Genomic DNA, 19,147 nt, shown 5'->3' on the forward strand with positions numbered 1-19,147 from the left:
ATAGGAAGTATTCCAAGATTTTACCTTCTCTCCATTTTCTGAAACAATTCTAAAATGTCATTTTGAGAAGAAGCTCCATGAATATTTATGGTTTGAAAATTTGGAATAAGCATAGATTCTAAAACAACAACCTCAACATTTTAAGTAATCTGAACAGAAGATGCTGAAGGAAAAGAAAAGAAATATTTGATAAAGGGCAAAACGGACAAATAAACACCCATTCTTTCTTTCCCCTCTCAACTTCTCATTTATTGAAGTTTGATGGAAATCACTGCTATTTATTTGAAACTTTTTCTGATATTTCTGCAACGTAAGGCTGAATATGTCGGAGTGGGGCAGAAATGTAGAATTGTGGAAGTACTCACTATCTCCCTGTTCCACAGGCAGCACGTGCGTCCCAGTTCGGACAATGCCTCCCTTTGCCATTATCTGCAAAAAAGGAAAGGAAAAGGAATTTGATTTGCTTGACAGAAATCTTATACCCCATGTCCTGCCCTTCATGTTTATGCTTGTTTTATTGAGCTCCAGCTGGCAATATTTAGCCCTAAGAGAAGTCAAACTTTCAACAGGAACATGGATAATAAGTCAAAATAGTGATGGCTGAAGAATTTCTTAATTCCTTGCCCCACAGAGGGCTTTTGTCTATGGATGAGTCAATGAAGTGGTCTTCCTTCTCACCAGATAATAGAACACGAGCTCCTTCAGCTTCTGCAGGACCTGTCCATTCAGAATATAATATGCTTGGACTGTCTGAGTTTGGCTGCAGGGCAGTTCACGAGGCATAGGTTCTAGGTGGACAAAACTCTTGCTTAGGGAGAATACAAGATTAGCGGTGTGATCAGCTTCTTCGTGCTCTGCCGACAGCCACTGGTAGCCATAACAGGGATTAGGATCCTTGTGTTTGACCTAATGAATTTAAAAAAATGATATTATTTTCTAGATCAGATGTCATAGCGAATCAGTGTTCTCACAAAACTGCATTAGTTCACTGTCCTACCTTAACTAGTTCCTAGAAAGTGTTTACTCCACAGTAAAAAGTGAGAATAGTGTTTATCTGTATTGCAGATCTTTACACTGCAGAGGCTCCTTGGATTGGTACTTAAATTTCTGAAGAGCATACATGGAGGCATCTTTTGCTCTGTTTAATTTGCTCGACATTTTTTGGGCCACTTTGCCTATGCAGACAGAGACGTTGGAGCTATAAAAGCTCCTTGAAGAGACTAAATACTCTTCAGAAACTGAAGAACTACATTTCAGAAACCTATTTATGGTGGGTTTTAAATACGTATTATGAATAAATGTGATATTGCAGCCATAGAGGTCTGAGAACTCTTTCTGTCAATGGCTTTGGTTCATGAGTTGAGTTGGTGAATTAGTTGAAGTCAATCTCTCCTGGGCTGTCCTAAGCTGGTTATTTTTAATGCTTTTTGTGGTTCTGGACTCATAAGGTTCATAGGCCCTATTTGAGTTGCAGTTTAACTTTTCTCCAAGTTTTTCCTTGTTCTTTTCAGGCTTCCTCTACCCTCATCCTCACCTCCCAAGTGGTGTGAACGAATCCTTGTATCAGTAGAACAGTTTATTTATATTTTAATATATTTTCTAATGATAATAGGTAAATGATTACCAAAAAGAGGGAGTATTTAAAAATAATATTTTTATTTTCAGGATGAGAACATTGCCTAGCACATAGAAAACATTCAAGACACTTCTTGATTGAATAAATGAATGAATACTCATTTTTTAATTATTAGGAGGTATGGGCTTTCATGCCATCTATTTCAAGTGGAGTCAATAAAACATATTATTTATCCTGTTTATTTATCATCATTATTATGTAATATCTATTGTGTATCCCTATATCTCTTACTGTATATCTACATCTTCATTGATGAATAGAGAACTCTATGCTATACAAAGCAAGTTATATGGGTATAACAAAAACTTGGAGAAAATTAGAATAGCAGGACAAAAATAAAGTAAGAACAATAATTTATAGAGTATATATACTTGAAAGTAAATGCTAGTGATGTTAAACTGGACTTTTACAATAATAATATTCAAGGTAAAGGGGGCTTACTTTAATATATATTATCATTTTTTATAAGTAAATTTTTATTTATTTTTATTTCAAAATAACGTATCAACTGTTAAAAAAGAAATTAAATATCACATTTACTCCCACCACCCTGCAAACTGAAGGGCGTTACGTTTATTTATTTATTTATTTATTTATTTATTTATTTTCCGTTTCCATAGGACTAAATACAACTTGGAAATTTCATCACTTTTAGGTTGCAACCTTATTTCCAAGGCTCCTTCATGTCACTGGTAACTTCTTTTCAAACTTACCCTGACAGTGAGAGAGGTACCCATGGTGTTGGTGGTGTTGATAGAGAACTGAACCAGGCCATGCTCATCAGTGGTAGCATTGGAGTTATAGTTAGCTTCATTTGCTGTGATGAAGACGAGTTCATTTGGCATGGGGACACCTTTCCCATCCACTAGCTGAACCTGAAGATTAAACTCTGTGGATCAGTTATATGGTTAATACCCAGCAGTCACCAAACATTCATTTTATCACAAATATTTATTATGTCCTCTATGTTGGACATGGTTCCAGGCATTGAGGCTACAGCGGTGAACAAAACAAAGTTCCTGCCATCATAGAAAAGAGATAGATGTTAAATAAATGCATAGATATTATATATTTATTTAGTAGTAATCAGCCCTAAGACGAAAAATAAAGCATTGTGGGGGTGCCTGGGTGGCTCAGTCGGTTAAGCATCTGATTCTTCATTTCAGCTCGGGTTGATCTCAGGGTTGTGGGATTGAGCTCTGCATCGGGCTCTGTACTGGGTGAGGGGCCTACTTAGGATTCTCTCTCTCCCACTTGCTCTGCCCCTTCCCCCCCAAATAAAACAAAATAAAATAAAACAGTCTGAAAATATAGAGAATCATGGAGCTGATGATAGGGGTGACCTGAAAAAAAGTATTCTGTGGATATCTTGGAAATGCCATGTACTATATAGAACTCTTGGAGAGTCACAGCGCACAAGTGTTAGATAGTAATGAAAATTTTTAACTCTTTAGCCAAATTTAATTGAGCCCCAAACACTTATTTTGTGACCAACCCTTAACTTTCTATGGGTTAGTGTTCTAAAGTATAATAAGTGCACAAGTTAACAATTGCTAATGCATTACCCTGTGTACTTTTCTAGTTGTTTTTTATGCATCTGCTTCTCAATCTAGACTTTCAAACTTTTGAAAGGTAGGCAGATATTATGAGGCACTTCCCATGTGAAAAATGCACAGTTGAGGAGAATCATACAGTGTTTCATAAGGGCCTAAAGTCAAATTACTGCTAATATTGAACTCAGTAGTAGATGAGTAGTCCGATTCAGATTGCAAAGATGATGATTCTTCCTTCTACCAAGGAAGGAAGCACAATTTGGGAGAAGGAAGCACAATTGGAAGACTTGGATCCATATTTGTAATTGATTAATAAAATCTGAGTTTGCCAATGAACTATTGGCTGCACATACAAAGACAAGGATAGGTACAAAATTCTGATTCTCTTTTGATGAAAGAGTCTCATGACTAATGGGGTTGTTACTTAGCAGGAATGAAATATCAAAAAAGTACAATATACCTCTGAGAAGTTAAAAATAAATGGCTATTCATTTTAGGAAGTGACTAAAGTTTCTCAAATCTTTTGCTGTCATAACATAATCAAAATATTCTAAAACATACTCCACCCCACCTTAGTGGGGTCTAGTCCCTCTCTGTCTTATAGTCTCCACACCTAAAACCTTATAACATTTCCATTAAGAATATGATACACAATAATTACACATTGGTGGACATAAAACTGCCATTCAGACCTCTGGAGTCAGAAAGATCCATCTGTATGTCTGCTTATAATACAAAAAATAACAATACAAGATATTTTGTAGATACATGAGAAAATTTATATTTTTAAAATCTGGAAGCCTTAAATAACAGTATTTTGCCTTTATGTGCACTGTTTTTTTAAAAATATATTCTTGCTATTATAGAGAAAATAATGTAAATATAATATCCATGAAAGAAACACCAGGTACAGTGGAATCTTTTATACTTCAAAATAAAAATTAAAGCCATCTACCCACTCATTTCCATACAAAGTTAGTGTTAGCAGGATAATGTAAGTGGCCACCATAAATTTTGAGATTTTTGTGAGAAATATAAAAATCCGAGACTACTGGTAAACCAAGAAAAGATTGAGTGATATCACACACAAAAGATTGTGCCAAAGGTGAAAAAAAAAACCACAAACTTCTAATTATGATGGTGCTTTCGAGTAATTTTGTAGATTTCATATATCAATTTATAGAGGGACAGATTTATTTTTATGTGGTTTTATACTTTTGGTTACATTAGTCAATAGATAATAAACCAGATCTGGTTTTAGCAGAATATGGTGTACTTATTAAGTGATAGTACCAAATTTGATTTGTGACTTAGAAAATACTTCACCTGCCCAAAGAAGGGGATCCCTTGTCTAAAGTATGGGTCCACTTTCACGAATGAGAGTTTGGTTATGGTTCTTGTTATTTCAATGGATCCTTTTCCAGTTAATTCTATCTCTGGAAAAAAGAAAAAGAAAAAAATAAGTTTTCTTGAAAGGATGATCTCCCTGAACTTCTTACACTACTACTTCCCTTTCAGTTCATAGTTTGGCAAAGGAACTAAATCTATGTTCATTGTTTTTTCTCCCATACCCAAGTTGTATGCAAACCTGTTCCTTCTTCTTGGATCTTGGCCTCCACTTCAAGTTTCATTTCATACCCTTGTCTCTTCATCTGGAAGATCTTGGTTTTTATTTGCTGAGAGAAGCAGCCCTGGCTGTTTAGCTAGTAGGGGATAAAATAAAATACAAAAACATAATACTGGACAGATCAGTGGTCGAATAATCCAGTGAGATTTTTTTGGGGACAATATAAACTAGGGGTTTTCTATGATAAGAACACAATAAATATTCTCTATGGATTAATTATGATTGCATTTTCATAATAGTATCTGGTTTATAATAGATATATTTCTTAGTATCTGATAGTCCCTAGAGTTAATGAGATAGAAATGCCTTAAAAATTTGTGAGTAATCCTACTGTAGCAGGGAGCTAACTTTTCACCAAAGTCGAGCTCCCCTTCCATAGTATACAGGTGTTGCTGGGAAGGGGCTGCCCATCTGGAGACCATGTCTCCTACCTCCCTGACACCTAGGAGGGGCCATGTGACAAGATCTTGCTCTTGGAAAGAAGGCAAAACCTATACCCTTTCCATCCAAATTGTAGCAGGTATAATGCCTTTTCTTCTTCCTTCTTACAGGTAGATGCCCAAGGCAGCTTTGGATGCCAAGTATTGGAGATTGCTCAACTTTCATTATTCTGGGAGATTGGTGAACCAAGAACACCCACAGTGGACAATTACAAGAAATAAATAATTCCCATTGTGTTAAATCGCTGATATTTAAAAATCAGTGTAGCTAACACAGAATTCTCCTATAGATTGCTCTCTTCCTGAGTTAGCACCATGTTGTAATTCACTGCTTATCAACAATGTCTCCATTGTTAGTCCCTAGAAGGAACGGTTTTTCACCTACCTGGTGACTGAATTTCTCACAGACGGCCTGTGACTCCCCACTATAGCAGCTAGAAGGGTTACTGTACTTTCTGCACACTCTCATCGTCATATGTCCTGGGACGGGCTTCCCATATGTGTATCTGTCATGAGAACATTGCCAAATGAATCAAGCAGACATCGAACATCCCCATTTTCTACCTATTTCTATTCCCCCCTTAGTGATAGTATGTTTACCCTCTGTTCTTCTCTCTAATCTCTGCTGGGCTCTCACAGTTTTGAGAGCAAGTAAACTAAGTTATGACCCTTTTTAAAAAATCTCCAGTGCCACAGTCTTCTTTGATCATATCTTTTTTTCCCTTTATTTTTTATTTTTAATTTCATCTTTAAAAAGATATATTTCTTATTACCAAAGCTACACCTGTTCTTAAAAGAAAAAAAAAGTACCAACAAAATGAAAATTAGAGAGAGAAAATGCTCTCAATTCTACTTAGGAATACAAACCATTAGTACAATGGTGTTCCCTTCCATTACCTTCTTCCGATGTGTAGCTCTCTCTATTTATATGGAATTTAACTTGTCTACTTTTTACAAAAATGGGGTTGTGCCATATATACTTATATGTCATTGATGGTTGATGTGTTTTCAAGGGCATTTGTTTCCTTCCCTACCTGAAATATCCTCTGTATCTTTATTTGTAAGAGTATTGGCTCACCAGTTATGTGGGATCAGGAACTTGGGGGCGATTATTCTGAGACAGTTCAGGGACCCAGCTGAATCATGGTGCATTACATGTGTGGTCTTTTGGCAGGGCTGGTTTCTTTCCTCTGTGCTCTTTCTGCTAGTGCTACCCTTGGACTACTGGAGATGGGAGCATAGATTTTAGAAACATGAATTTTCAAGGTTGAGAAGGACCAAACTGAGAGATCATGTCCAGTCTCATCAGTAACAATGGTGGTGCTGAGAGGTAGGTGACATGCCTTAGGTAGACCAATGACTCAGCTGAGATTTTGGTAATATGCCTATCTCTACAAATTCTGAATTTAAGCTGTTTTTCCACTAGGCATGCAAGGTCAAGTAAATGATCTGTTGATGATAGAATTTCCTCTACAACCTGGGGAAGGGAAAGTCAGTATACCCTTCAACACTATCCCGTGTGTGTGTGTGTGTGTGTGTGTGTGTGTAGCTTTGTCACTTTCAGAATCAATCCTAGTAGAAGCAACTGTTCTCTAGGAACAGTTGCTTGCCCCATGATAGTTATAATAATACTGGTAAGACCATGAAAGAAAATAAGAAGGAAAAATGCAAAAGCAACAGGTGAGGAAGGTTCCAGAGATGGGATGATCCCATGCATTTAAGGTATTTGTGCTCTCACTGCTCCTGAAGAAATAAGTCAAAATATCCCAAATGATGAGTCTCCTTTAAATAATTCTCTTAAAAGATTAAAAAATATATAAACTCACAGGCCACATACTGACACATTCACGTCTTCTTCCAGGATAGTGATTATCTTTGGCATTGTTATTTGCACTTCAAACTTGGGAAGCACTGTTCATTGGAGATAAAGGAAGTCAGTGATTGTTTTTCAACTTTTGGGGAATTAGTATTTTCAGTAACAATTCCCTAATAATATTTTAAGGCTCTGAATATGTAGCTATACTCTTCAGTACAACCACCTTACTACCAATGGATATTTTTTTTTTTTAAGATTTTATTTAATTATTTGAAAGAGAGAGAGAGCATGAACAGGGGGAGGGACAGAAGGAGAGGGAGAAGGATAAGCAGACTCCTCGCTGGGCAGCGACCCCTGGGATCATGACCTGAGCCCAAGGCAGATGCTTAACTGACTGAGCCACCCAGGCGCCCCTCAAATGGATATTCTGATTGAAGGACTGTGACAGATCACTGTAACCTTAATGAATTATGGAAGACTTGTCTAAAACAAGAATGTTTTACATATTTTTTGAGATTAAAAATTATTACAAAATTAACCAAGCTATATGAAGTTCTATTCACAAATCACTGATAGTCTCATTGGAATTAGATATAATTGATTCTACTCAAAGCTCAACCTCACACATAGGAAGTAGAAGGACTCTAAATAAGCTCAAATTCTAGGCCCTAGAAGTTTAGATATGAAGAAAAATGCTCCATGACTTCTCATAATCCATACCAAATTCCTCCACGGTGAAGGCATGCTCTGTCATTGCACCTGATTCCTTCCGCACCACCACCTTATAGGAGCCCTGAAAGGGCTCGGACGAGAGGGGAAAGCTCAATTGCTTGAGACCATTCTCTAATTTGAGTTTCTGCCATTGTGTGATGCGATTTCCTTTTGGGTCCTACGGATACAGTAATTGTAACTTATAAAAGAGCTTAGAACATTAGAGACAATAAAAGAAATCTATGGAAACTCCTATGTTAGCCACAAATAAACCAATGGGGTGGTGGTGAGGGGTGGGGAGGACAGATGAGTTAGAACCATCTAGTGCGATATGAGCTCAAAGGTTTCTCCCTCAATGACAAGTTCCTGGTATATTGTAAGAACCTCTCAAATATGAACATTTTCTCTAAATTTATTTAATTCAGTTTATGGAATGTTTCATGTTGCTTACCTGAATGTATACTAGTGGAATCTGAAAGACAAAAGAGAAATAAAGGAATGTAGAATTATTCTCAAATAGTCTCAATTCTGATTTATAAGCAAGACAGCTTTACGTAGAGTAACTCTATCTGTAGTAAAACAGAAAAAAAGAATCCAAGTTAAATTTTACAAAACTTTTAATCTATTTTAAGCAATTAATAAATAATATTAAGAACTTATTAGGCCATCAGCAACAAATATCCATGTGCACAGCCATTCATTAAGAATGAGATTTACTAACATTACTTAAGTACTTATGGGCATCCTAGTGAGGAATACTCCTTTGTTAGGAAATTTTATAGATTAAGAAATAAACACTAACAGAACTATAAGAACCATACTCAGACCCAAATATTGAAATGGTCACAGAATTCTTAGTACTAAGAATAAAGAGGAAGAATAGCTCCTCCACTATCAATGGTTAGTCATTTTTATTTTTATTTTTTTTAAAGATTTTATTTATTTATTTGACAGAGAGAGACACAGCGAGAGAGGGAACACAAGCAGGGGGAGTGGGAGAGGGAGAAGCAGGCTTCCCGCTGAGCAGGGAGCCCAATGCGGGGCTCGATCCCAGGACCCTGGGATCGTGACCTGAGCTGAAGGCAGTCGCTTAATGACTGAGCCACCCAGGCGCCCCTGGTTAGTCATTTTTAAAAAACTAATATTTATTAAGTGCTTACGATGTGCTGTGCATCATTCTAGGTGCTGGGAGCACAGCAAAGCACAAAAGAACAATATATCTGCTCTCATGGAGCTTGCATTCTAATAGGGATGGATATATAAGAAACACATACACACACACACATATATTTAGGAGATACATATTTTATATATACTTAATATTTTATATTTATAATTTGATATTGATATTTACTTGATGTTCAGTATTTGAGATCTATATCAACGATATAGATCTCAAAGATAAAATACATATGATAAACATATATATATGTGTGTATATATATATGTATACACCTGATTTACATTAGGTAGTGAAATGCTGAGAAGAAAAAATGCAGCAGGGTATGACTGCTAGAGTGACGGATGAGGTGTTTATTTTAGATAGAGGAATGGAAGTAGAAAATAGAAGATCAGCTTCAGGGTTACTGCAACAGCCTTGTTTAGAGGTGATATTGGCCAGGATGAGATTGTGGCAATTCAGGTTGTGAGAAAATAGAAATAGTCTGGATATATTTCAAGCTAACATGATTTTCTGATAAAGTGGATGTAGATATGAGAGAAAAAGAGAAAACAGGGATTATGCGATAATCTTTTTTTTTTTTTTTAAGATTTATTTATTTATTTTAGAGGGAGAGAGTGGGAGTGGAAGGAGGGGCAGAGGGAGATGGAGAATCCTTAAGCCAACTCCCCGCTGAGCACAGAGCCCGAAACTGGGCTCGATCCCAGGACCCTGAGATGATGACCTGAGCCAAAATCAAGAGTCAGTTGCTTAACCAACTGAGCTACCCAGGTGCCCCACGATAAGCTTTTGTTTTAGGAGTTAGAAGAAAAGAATTGCCTGTGAGATAAGAAGATGTGGTGGAGCAGTAGATTTGGGAGAGAAAAATTAAGACTTTCTGGTTTGATGTCTGCATTAAAGTTGAAAGAGTTATTTCTTATAAATATCAGGTGTTAGTCTCAAAGAACAAACACTGATTACACTCTTCCTTGATAGAAGAGGTTCTGGTAGGTGTGTTTAGAAAAATTCTAAATATTTGAGAAGTTATTTGAATTTAAATTATTTCATGGTGTAGGCACAGCTATTATTTAACATATCTTTCTAATTTGCCTAATGGAGAACTTTTAAAGAGTAAGTTTAATTGTGTGACAACTGACTAAGTACCAGTACCAAGATGGAAAGAATTAGCTACTTCCTTGACCTGGGATTCTGGTTTAAATGAGGATCTTGCACTATTGTAATGCCAGAAATCACTGCTAGTGATACCAGATTCTTCCTTACCGTGGTCCTCCCCCAGCACCAAAACCAGGCTCCCAGATTGTTTACACAGATAATAATGATTCTAGATAGTATTTGGAGACTCACCAACTCATTCAGGGGGTGAAAATTTTCATCCAACGAGACAACACGAAACTTCACTGAAACAGAAATATTTTCCATGAGTCCCAGAAACCTTAAATCAGGCTTAGCAGCCGGCCAAAAAAACTGTTAAAGAACCAGGACTGTAGAGCCTTTGACTGGGGAAAATGTAGGGGAGGAAGGAGTTGTTCTCACTGTAGAGCCTCTTCGTACCTGTCTGCTCCGGTTTGTAGATGGGTTTGTCTGTCTGGACAAAGACCAGACTCTCTTGGTTTTTAACCACCACTGTGGTCCGCTTCTTGAATTCTTGGGTTGGTCCTTTCACTTGGATAGTGAGGAACATGATCTCCTCATTGGACGGAGATCTTGGGACCTGAAATATAGAACAGACCCCGAGAACCCATTCAGTCTTCCAAGTTTCCTCCTACACTCTCTGTTCCTCTCTTCCCTGGAGACCTGGCCCCTTTACTTCACTGCACCCCCTCATTTTCATCAGGGGAAGTTGGCACGGACAGGAATTACTTCCATCATTTTACAAATGGGGAGACAGAACAGAAGATGGAGGAAAATACATCAGTAAAAGAGGTCATAAGTGAGACTCACATCTCCTTATAGATCAGCCAATACAGTCTTGATTCATTTATATAATGGACTTTACCAAGTTGATGTTCTGTGCTAAAGGGGCATGGTAGAAGCATATTTAAGGCTATGGGAAATGAAGCTACCATATCTTATTGGCCATAGGCTGTAAGCATTTTATATATGGGCAACTCTGAAGAGATAGTGGATATTTGCTTATAGTAATTTCTACAATTTTCCCTCTTAATATGGGCTGATGTGCTCCTGTCAGACCACCACTGGAGGCTTATGTCATGTGTTGGTCTAGTTTGCCTTATTAACATTTTTTCCATTTTAATTTTAAGAAGTCACATTTTCCTTTTGTCTAGTGGATACTACTTTTCCCCTCCTGGCTAATAGAAATTTTCTTTGATCATTAAGTTGATTTTTAATATGCCTATAAGTATTTGTCTCGCATGGTTGGAAATTCATGCATTGCTTCTTACATTCTATGCACAGTTGCTATATTTAGATTTCTTTCTGAAGTCTTTGCCAGGCTCTCAAATCTTTATCTTGACTGAATTCTAGATGCCTATGATCCTAACTGGTAGACTCAAGTATATGAAGTCAAATAGGCATACTTACAATGAAGGAGACACAGTGGAATAAGTCCTTCTCCACCACCAGGTCAGTGAAGAGGCTCCTGTTCTCCCTGAGAGACTCCAAGGAAGCACTTACAGTCACTGTCTCATTCAGGTAGCTCAGAAGGAGGCAGCCCTTCTCAGGGGTTTCAGAGTGGAGCAGGGAGGGGACCAGGACCATGTACTGCCTGGGAATGGGAGAAGTCCAGTTAGAGGAGAGTGTAAAAGGAGAGGTATTGTTATCACCAGCACTATTTTCCATCACAATGATTGTTACTATCATTAGTTTGATACCAAGAGAGGATATATTGATGAACATGACATTGATCTGTGCTGTTGAATGGCATGCATGAGAATTATTCCCTGTTCCACCATCAGTGCCATGGCAATGAACATTTTGCTGGAAGTGAGCTTTAAATAGATTAAAACTTCCTAGGATACCTCACTTTAAGGAACACAATATGTGAGCATCTGAATTCAAATAAAATATATGCTAATGATGTTTATTCATGCTGTAAATCTATTTTACACTAGGATTGCTGTAAAAAGCAAGCAAATCTCAAGAGAGGCACTATAAAAATCAATCAATAAACAGTATTTTCACTGGTTATATATATTCAACAACGCTGTGAAAATGGTATGGCAAATACTTGCTTCTACTTTACAGATATGGAATCTGAGGCTCAAAGAAAGTGAGTCATTAGTTTAAAGTCTCAGTTGTGGTAAGTAACTAATGAAATCTTCATGTTACCTAACCCTGGCTGTTTGCATTTTAAATATTTGCCTTTCAACTCATGGCTAGACAATGGTTCCACCCAAAAATGGCCTTCTAGTGATGGAATTATGGGTCCTGGTAACTCAATGAGCAGAACAGAAACTTTGCCAATATCCTCATATATAATTTTATTGACTATGTAGTTTTCAAACATTTTTGCTCACAGAATTCCTAAAATCATTTTTAGACACTATGCATTCCTTACATATTTTCAAGTAAACATCTATATTTTTATCACAAATAATAGCAAAAGATATTATTTTTGATGACATTTTAAGTTAAAACTTAGTCTTCTATAAGTTTTCAATGGATTCTTAAATATCATGGGGATAAGATACCCAGTATGACCAACTTAAAAAATACATCAAAAGGTTCTTTTTGTATGATCAGAAATTTAACATCTTTCCTTTTTTCCTCCTTAAACTTGAATTACCATGCCACTTACAACATAGAAGTTTATCCTATGATTTTTTATGCTTCGAAATATTTTTATGGATAACTCTTGCTTCTTTATTAACTATATATGTGTGTATATATAGACATATACTCATATATATGTAATATTATATATGGGTGCTTAATTTAACATTAATTCTTTATGTGACCATAAAGCTGTTAAACATTTTCTTCTGGATTGAATTATTTTCAAGTCTTACTAGTATATAACTTATCAAAACAAAATAAATGTATTATAATATTCACACATATTAGATATAAAATAAAAATATTTTTGAAACACATCTTTAATAAGAAAAATGAGCTGTTTTTATGTATCCATGGATGGATATTCTTTAATTGCAAGAATTGAAGGAGGCTTAACATTAGTTCTGTTGCTATTTTTAGTTGTAGGGACATGAGTGCCATGAAAAATTGTTTACATAAAGTAAATAAAATACAGATAAAACAATTATATCATTGTTACCAGTTCTTGGAACTCCTTCTGCATTAGGTACCAAAAATCACCCAGTACCTATTATCAAGAATTACTTCTAATCATCTATCAGTGGGTATTTCCTTTAGATCCCCCTTCAACTTTGTTGAAACAAATCATCACCACGTAATCTGCAAAAGAATTTTCTCCCTCATTGTTAGAATCCTTTGCTTTCTCAACATCAGCATCAGTATTTCAAATTGTTCCTTATTAGTATTTCAAATTATTCCACCCTACAGATTTTTATACTCCAGGACAATGCTTCATGGTAACATCTGATTGAGGGAGAGGTTTGTCTTTCTTTTATAAAGTGGAAGATGGGCAATTAAGAAAGGAGAAGTAAGAAAGGATAAATAGCATGGTCTCGAGCAAATCAATCTGAATGTGAGGATCTGAAAATTGTTTACTTTAAAAGTATCAATTGCCAATGCCCCTTTGAAAGTCTTTGTATATCCCTAGAAAATTTAGAAAGTCAGGGATTCAGAGTTGGAGAAAAATAGTTAAGAATAAGTAAAGAATGAATAAACCAGATTTATGAAATTTCATCATTGGAAGAGACCTTAGAGATAAGAAGGTGACAGTTTTGTTGGAAAGACAAATGAATCGTCTAAATGAGAATCAAAGGAATCTCTTTTAAGGAAAGGATTCTTCATGTTCTCTGTGAAACTCACGGTTTTCCAGAGACTGAGGCATCTGCAGGCAGGAAGACCAGAAGGAGGAGAAAAAGATTTGGATGAACGAGTTTGTTCTTCCCCATGCTGCAGGGAAAAGGGCCCTGAGGAGACCAGACTGTATTGTACCCTGCTCCCTGCAACTGGTCTGGTCCCAAACATTCCTCAGAGCAACTAGGCTTTATACTGCTCCTGGTGCAAACAGGAAGTTCCACCCACACATGGTGTCTAAACAAAGTAGAGGTTTCTGAACGTTCTCTGAAAGGGTCATTGCTCTCAGGGGCCTAATTACAGTCAAGGTTATTTCCGGATGGGCTGAATAGAATTCCTGGAGGGATAAAATCCACATTCCCGTTAGTGCTCACTTTCTCTGGGTTTTACTGTGAAGCAGCTAATCGGCTTTTCAACCCCTTCTCTCTCTTACTCCCTCGGTCCACTTCCCCACTGCTCCTTTTATGGCTTTCCTCACATCTCTTGCCTGAATAGTTGGCAAGGGAAGCTACAATTTAAGCAACACTGGACAGGCTCAAAATAGCTATTTCACGTCAAGTCAGCATGCCTGCAAGTCCTCCATTAAATATGCCTACTCAAATGTTGAAGCACTTTCAGAATTCAATAGTTCCCTATGGAAATGGTATTAGATTACAGTAATAGTTTTTTGACCTTAGGGATATTACCTGATTGTGGATGAAGAGCCAGACCCTGGAAGAATGATAATAGAAAGTATTTTCCTGTATTAAGAAAGTGAAAAGATGAAAAGAGAAGTAGCAGGACCTCAAAAAAAAAAAAAAAAAAAAAGCTTTGACCTACTGTGCATAACAAAGAACCCAATTTATCATCTACTATACAAACAAATTTTGTTACAGTCTTCTAAATATGCTACTCCTCAACAATCCCTAATCAAATAAACTATTTCATCCATCCATTCTTCTGGTTGTTTTATAAGTAATTATTGAGCCTAGTAGGGCTAGGTATCATGCAAAATTATGGAGATGGAGTGGTCAAATATGTAGAAACAGATATGCACTAAAAGGTCTTATGTTCTATGAGTGTGAAAGCAGACAAATAAGCAAGGAATAAAAATACAGTAGGCAAACATTATTATTTATTTGGACCCCTGAAATACGAATGTTTATTTACTTGTCCAAAAGATTCCTTAACTTTTCCTCATTTTAAAAATTCTTTTCTTTTTTGCTCTTCAGCTTGGGTGTTTTCTATTATTACCTTGTCTTCCAGATCTCTGATATATTTTTCTGCATCTCCTAGTCTACTCTTGATTTCCTCTAGTGTATTTTTATTGGTTATTATGTTCTTCAACTGTGATAGGTTCTTTTTTATATTTTGTATCTTTTTATTTGGGAATAGCAGTGCACTGAGTCATTCATGAATCCAGCATTGCCAGGATCACCTTTTGGACATGTTCCTATATGGAGTGTGTAACATGCAGCACAAAGCGCTAAATATGGTGCTTTACTAAAATCAATGGTATGGTTTAATTCACTCAGATATCACTATTACCAACAACTGTTGTGCATGTTTCTTTTAGGAGTGTGTTACACACGGCACATACTGCTGAGTAATGTGTACACTGAGATAGCACTCTACTGATTCTTTCAAGCATCTAGCACTCTTAGAAATATCTTTTGTGCATGGGCTTTTATGAAATGTTACCTATCTATTTACTTTTTGAGTATAGTTGACATACCCTATTATATTGGTTTCAGGTGTACAACATAGTGACAAATTTATACATTAGACATTATGCTATGTCCACAAGTGTCAGCCATCTGTCCCTATACATTGCTATACAGTATCATCGACGATATTCCTTATGCTGTGCCTTTTATTCCCGTGACTTATTCCTTCCATAACAGGAAGCCTGTACCTCCCTCTCCCCTTCACCCATTTTGCCCATCATGCCCTCCCCAACTCCCACTGGAGAGGGGAATACAGTTTGTTCTCTGTATTTATAGGTCCCATTCTTCTTTTATTTTTCATACATTTTTTAAAGATTCCACTTATGAGTGAAATCATATGGTATTTGTCTTTCTCAGTCTGAGAGACTGAGCATAATACCCTCACTTAGGGTAATACCCTCAAGGTCCATTCATGCTGTCTCAAATGGCATGATCTCATCCTTTTGGTAGCCAAACATTATTATTGAAGTTCAGGATGCTGTGAGACCACATAAGAGGGGCACATAATCCATTCTTGGGCTTGGAAAGGAAATCTATGGCAAGGCCAATTTTTAAAAAACATTTTATTTATTTATTTGAGAGAGAGACACAGCAAGAGAGGGAACACAAACAGGGGGAGTGGGAGAGGGAGAAGCAGGCTTCCTGCAGAGCAGGGAGCCCAATGCAGGGCTCGATCCCAGGACCCTGGGATCATGACCTGAGCCAAAGGCACATGCTTAACGACTGACCTGCCCAGGCACCCCTACAGCCAAATTTTATTTTATTTTATTTTATTTTATTTTATTTTTTTTTAAGATTTTATTTCTTTATTTGAGAGAGAGAATGAGATAGAGAGAGCATGAGAGGGGTGAGGGTCAGAGGGCCGAAGGCAGTCGCTTAACCAACTGAGCCACCCAGGTGCCCCTACAGCCAAATTTTAATTAAGCTCTGAAGTATGAGTAGTGTTTAGCCAGAGGAAAGAAGGAGATGAAAAATGTATTCTAAACACCTAAGGAATGACTTATACAAAGGCTCAGGAGGTGAGAAAAATCATGACACATTCAGTGAAATGAAAAGTACTTGGTTTAGAAAAAAATGCCCATGTGTTCAGGAAAGTGGTGAAGCAAGCTGTCCTCAAATCAAAAAGGAACTTGTTGGCACTATTAAGGTGCTTGGGGAATGATCAGTGGAGTCACTTCCTTCTCTGGCTTTGTTTCTCGGAAAGATTGCTTTTACTGAAATTTGGAAGACTGACTGAAAGGAGACAATCCAGGAGGCAGAGAGTCCAGTTTGGGAATTAATTTAATTATATAAGTGAGAGATGATGGTATTTTTGAACTAGGGCATTCATGATCACATTAGAAAAAGATTGATAGATTTATATCCTATTTAAGAGGTAAAATTATAGTACACAGCGAATATATGAATGTGATGGAATGTACCTTTCAATTTTCCTGGCTGGTCATGGAGTGAATTGTGTTGTCTTTAATTGATTGAAACAGAGGAAATACAGAATGGGAACGAAGGACAGAAGAAGGGCTGAGGACTGGGAAGATAAGGAGTCTGGTTTTAGAAAGTGCTTGTAGGGGCACCTGGGTGGCTCAGCCAGTTAAGTGTCCCACTCTTAATTTCAGCTCAGGTCATGATCTCAGGGTCGTGAGATAGAGCCCCACGTCGGGCTCTGCACTGGGCGTGGAGTCTGCTTGGGATTCTCTCTCCCTCTCCCTCTACCCCTCTGCCTGCTTGTGCACACACTCTCTCTAAAAAAAAATAAAAAAAATAAAAAAATAAAGTGCTTATGGAATATTCAAGTATTAATATTCAAAGGGAGTTTAACATTTGCATCTAGAGTTTAGAGTAGTATGGCTTAATAAAAATATAACGTGAGCCTCCTATGTAATTTTACATTTTTTAGTGGCCACAATAAAAAGCAAAAATAAGCAGATTAAATTAATTTTGATTATATATTTTACTTAATATATCCAAAATATTATCATTTCAGCATTTAATCAATATAAAAATAGCTAAGATACTTCACGTTCTTTTTTTGTAACTAAGTCTTTGAAATCTGGTGTGGGATTCGATACTTAAAACACATGTCAATTTAGACTAGCCACATTTTGAGTGCTCAATGGCCCATGTGGCTACTGGTTACCATGTTTGACACGGTAGGCTTAGAGCAATGTTTTTCAAATTATGGGTCATCATCTATAATGAGCTATGATATGATCAGTGAGTTATGACCAAGATTTAAAAAACATGAGATAGAACATAGCAAAATAGAAAATATTGTAATGAACAGAATAAGTAAATTTATCGATTTCTAAAACATCCATTTCACATCCACGCAGCAGAAACTGTTGGTTGTATCTTATTACCCCTTCTCCAATTCTATCTTTATAGCTTAAATAATAGAACTCCTGAGGGGGCGTCTGGGTGGCTCAGTCAGTTAAGCGTCTGACCTCGGCTCAGGTCATGACCCCAGGGTCCTGGGATTGAGCCCGGTATCTTGCTCCCTGCTCAGTGGGGAGCCTGCTTCTCCCTCTCCCCTTACCCCTCCCCCTGGCTCATGATCTCTCTCTCTCTCAAATAACTAAACAAAAGTTTTAAAAAAATAATAGAACTCCTGAGTTTTAGTGGAGCACAAACTGCCTAGCTCAAAACTTTCATTTTCTAGCCTTCTCCCTTGAAGCTGAGTGTGACATATGACTACATTCAGGTGATTGGAGTATGAGTGGAAGTGATGGTAGCAGCGTTTCATGACTTCAAAAGGAAGAGTTGGGTTTTGTACTCCCCCTTCCTTCCTTACCACTGGCTGGAATGTGGACATGATGACAATACTCAGAGCTTCTATAGTAGACCTTCATTTTTATTTATTTATTTATTTATTTATTTATTTATTTATTTAATTTTATTTATTTATTTAATTATGTTATGTTAATCACCATACATCATTAGTTTTTGATGTAGTGTTCCATGAGTCATTGTTTGCTTATAACACCCAGTGCTCCATGCAGAACGTGCCCTCTTTAATACCCATCACCAGGCTAACCCATCCCCCCCCCCCCCTCCCCTCTAGAACCCTCAGTTTGTTTTTCAGAGTCCATCGTCTCTCATGGTTCATCTCCCCCTCCGATTCCCCCCCTTCATTCTTCCCCTCCTGCTATCTTCTTATAGTAGACCTTCAGATGGAAGCCATGTGTCAAAGAAGGCAGAGCAATAAGCAAGACGCAGTCTGAGTTCCTGAATCATCCAAAGGCCACTGTAGCCTAAACTGGAAGCTAAGCAGGGTCAGGTCTGGTTAGTACTTGGATGGGAGACTTCCATGTAATTGAAAAATGCTTTCTCTTAATTTAAGTCATTGCATTTAAGATCTCCTCACTGGGGCAGCAAAGCTTGTATCCTAACTAAATCATTTCTTTGTCACTATCTGTCTCTCATCATCTCTATTCTTAACTGTGAGTGTCCTCATACATTGTGAAAATGTGATTATAGTGTTCCATTGCGAGCTGTCCAATGAGAATGTACAAAATTTGTTACTGTAGGTTAAAGTTGAAGCGATCGGAACATTGCCAGTTTACTGAGATCTGGCCT

At 37.1% G+C, this 19,147-nt stretch overlaps 1 protein-coding gene across 2 annotated transcripts in view; it reads right to left on the reverse strand.

Annotated features, from left to right (window-relative positions):
- LOC116623661 (alpha-2-macroglobulin-like) overlaps positions 1 to 14,063 on the reverse strand; it is a 48,982-nt gene extending 34,919 nt beyond the window's left edge. The window contains exons 1-13 of one of the 2 annotated variants that reach the window (XM_032391019.1): positions 13,878 to 14,063; positions 11,505 to 11,688; positions 10,515 to 10,674; positions 10,308 to 10,360; positions 8,235 to 8,255; positions 7,793 to 7,961; positions 7,083 to 7,167; positions 5,642 to 5,762; positions 4,778 to 4,892; positions 4,516 to 4,625; positions 2,350 to 2,511; positions 679 to 906; positions 366 to 429 (exon numbers count right to left, since the gene is read on the reverse strand). In XM_032391019.1, coding sequence (XP_032246910.1) covers positions 366 to 429; positions 679 to 906; positions 2,350 to 2,511; positions 4,516 to 4,625; positions 4,778 to 4,892; positions 5,642 to 5,762; positions 7,083 to 7,167; positions 7,793 to 7,961; positions 8,235 to 8,255; positions 10,308 to 10,360; positions 10,515 to 10,674; positions 11,505 to 11,688; positions 13,878 to 13,963 — 1,558 coding nt within the window. In that variant the 5' untranslated portion in view covers positions 13,964 to 14,063. The remainder of the gene's footprint in view (positions 1 to 365; positions 430 to 678; positions 907 to 2,349; positions 2,512 to 4,515; positions 4,626 to 4,777; positions 4,893 to 5,641; positions 5,763 to 7,082; positions 7,168 to 7,792; positions 7,962 to 8,234; positions 8,256 to 10,307; positions 10,361 to 10,514; positions 10,675 to 11,504; positions 11,689 to 13,877) is intronic. The other variant, XM_032391018.1, reaches the window with a different exon arrangement.
- Positions 14,064 to 19,147: the final 5,084 nt, after the last annotated feature.

Source organism: Phoca vitulina, unplaced genomic scaffold, assembly GCF_004348235.1.
Source record: "Phoca vitulina isolate PV1807 unplaced genomic scaffold, GSC_HSeal_1.0 scaffold59, whole genome shotgun sequence".
Classification (NCBI taxonomy): domain Eukaryota; kingdom Metazoa; phylum Chordata; class Mammalia; order Carnivora; family Phocidae; genus Phoca; species Phoca vitulina.